The sequence below is a fragment of the Miscanthus floridulus genome, chromosome 9 (assembly GCF_019320115.1).
Source record: "Miscanthus floridulus cultivar M001 chromosome 9, ASM1932011v1, whole genome shotgun sequence".
NCBI classification, from domain to species: domain Eukaryota; kingdom Viridiplantae; phylum Streptophyta; class Magnoliopsida; order Poales; family Poaceae; genus Miscanthus; species Miscanthus floridulus.
This window is the reverse complement of record NC_089588.1, coordinates 52,882,888-52,885,435: the sequence shown is the minus strand read 5'-3', so window position 1 is coordinate 52,885,435 and position 2,548 is coordinate 52,882,888. Positions and strand designations below refer to the sequence as shown.

The following is a 2,548-nucleotide window of genomic DNA, read 5'->3' as shown; positions in this document are numbered from 1 at the left end:
GGCGCCGTTGCCGGGGAAGGCATATTGTTTAAAGAATCTAGTAGGACATGTTCATGATAATATGCATGTAAGATAGCCATTGTTTATGCAGGTTAACTTTGCTTGTTTTCTCCTGTTGTGGATGAAAATAGGATAGTGTATGACCGATTATGATCTGCCAAACAACTACATCAAAATCCAGAGGTAGTCCTAAGGAAGAAACGATCCCGTGCTTCTTCTTCTTCTGCTACTCCTCCGGCAGTCGAACCAGTCAACCCTGCACCATCCGCTACTCCAATCATGGCCAAGACCCTCCATGACTACTCCACCCCCGTTGTTGCCAACGTGCCCGTTGGGCCCACTGTTAACATTGGGGATGGGAACTTCGAGCTCCATACCGGCCTCATCATGATGGTGCAGGCAAACCAATTCCATGGTTTGCCAAGCGAGGACACGAATGCTCATCTCCAACACTTCTTCGAGTTGTGCGACACCATCGTTATCAAGGATGTTGCACCTGAGAGCATCAGGCTCCGCTTGTTTCCCTTCTCCCTCTCGGGGAGGGCGAAGCAGTTGTTCTACAAGGAAAAGGAACCTGTCAAAACATGGGACAAATGTTCCACGACGTTCATCGCCAAGTTCTTTCCCATGGGCAAAACCAATGCTCTAAGATGATGAATTTTGAACTTCCAGCAAAGCTCCATGGAAAACCATTCCCGAGGCATGGGAGAGGTTGCAAGACTACATCCAAGCATGCCTGCACCATGGGATTGAAAGCTAGTTAGTGCTCCAAAATTTTTATGATGGGTTAATACCAATGTCTTGGGGCCACCTCGACACTGCTGCTGGAGGCACCTTCCTTTCCCTCACTATTGATGGAGCCATAGCTCTCATCAATAAAATGGTGTCGAATCAAAGCTTGGGGAAGAAAAGAAAAACACAAAAAGGAATGCATACCGTGAAGGAGACGGATATGCTTTCCACAAAAATAGATTTATTGATGAAAAGACTGGAGAAATGGGCCCATGATAAGGATGCCATGATGGGCACCGTCCAGGCCATGGACTCACACATGATGTGTGAGGTCCGTGGGAATGTTAGCCATTTAGGGAATGATTGCCCCGAAACCTGTGAAGAAGCTACCTTCATCAACAACTGGTTTCGCCAACTAGGTAATAACAGGTGGAATAACCAATCCCGCCCGCAAGGAAATTCGAACTACAATTCCAATTACAATTCAAATCAACCTTCTTTTAAAGAGTTGGTTTTAGGCCAAGTCAAAATTAATGAAAATATCACTAAAAAGTTGATGTATAATGATAAAATGTTAGAAAACATCAACTCTCAAATAGAAAGTGTATCCTCCATAGTGAAGAATCAATTGTGTTTTAACAAAATGATAGAACCTCAAATTTCACAAATAGTTGTCGCTATCCCTGTCGATCATTCAGAGAAAACCCCGGGGCAACCTAAGAATTCCCGCAAAAATGTTAATGCAACTACAGATCAATGAAGGAGGAAGGTATTGTCCGACAGATCAAAAATGTCAAACCCTTGCTGAATGTAAATCGATATTTATCTTTAAAATTAAAAATATTCAAAATAATATTCCTAAAATTTAATTTTTTTAATTTTTATGTAAAAATAAAAATCTTCAAAAAATCCAACAAAAATCATTTCCTAAATAAGAATAATTTATTATTACTACTTATCATTTTTGCAATAATTATAAAAATTAAAAATTCAATAAAAGTTTGCTGGAAAATAAAAAACGAGCAAGCTGTTGGGAGACAGGACGAAAACACAACGGCTACGAATTTGAAATGGCTGTTGGCCACTCCCTGCCGAAGGGTAGGCCAAGCGGGCCAACCATGGGGCGGCCAGCCCCTACAGGTAGCCATTGGCCCTGTCCTTTGGACAGCAGGCGCCTGGCCCCGTTGCCTCTCCCCCTCCTCTCACATTTTCGCTCTATAAATACCTGAGGTGTCTGGGAGAGCTCCTCACCCCTCTCACACTCTCTCATTTTCACTCTCAGACTCACTCCCTTGCTCCCAAGTTTCCTTCAAGCATTTTCCAGCAAGTTCTAGTGCAAGAAAACTCTGCAAAAATTCCAAGCTCAAGCTAGTCTTCGGGTTCTCATTTTATATTTTGTGCTAACCATAACCCATGGCCATGTTTTTGCTTGTGTTGTTTTTGCCATGGGTAGGTTCGGAAAGGCCATTGCCGGCGCCGTCAAGAAGATCACGGGATCAAGCTCGAAGTGCTCCCATGGAAGCTCAAGCACGCACTACACCGAGCACGAAGGAAGCCCAATGCATGAAGATCAAGAGATCGTGCCGACGGAAGAGCAAGAAGAAGAACAAGAACAAGAGCAAGGACAATCGATGGAGGATGACGACGCACCCCACCTCGACTTGGAAAGAAGCCGGGAGATGGAAGCCTACAACCTCATCAAGAACCGCGAGTTCGACTACACACCGTTGTACGACCCCACGCTTCTCCAAGCCTTAGGTATAGATGTTGAATTCATCTACATTTGGAAAGCCATTGGTTGGGAGGAAGTTGATCC

General features: G+C 44.1%; 1 protein-coding gene across 1 annotated transcript; it reads left to right on the top strand.

Annotated features, from left to right (window-relative positions):
* Positions 1-279: 279 nt before the first annotated feature.
* On the top strand, positions 280-654 carry LOC136479899 (uncharacterized). The gene has a single exon (XM_066477614.1). The coding sequence runs from the start codon at positions 280-282 to the stop codon at positions 652-654; it is 375 nt and encodes a 124-aa protein (XP_066333711.1).
* The last annotated feature ends 1,894 nt before the right edge of the window (positions 655-2,548 follow it).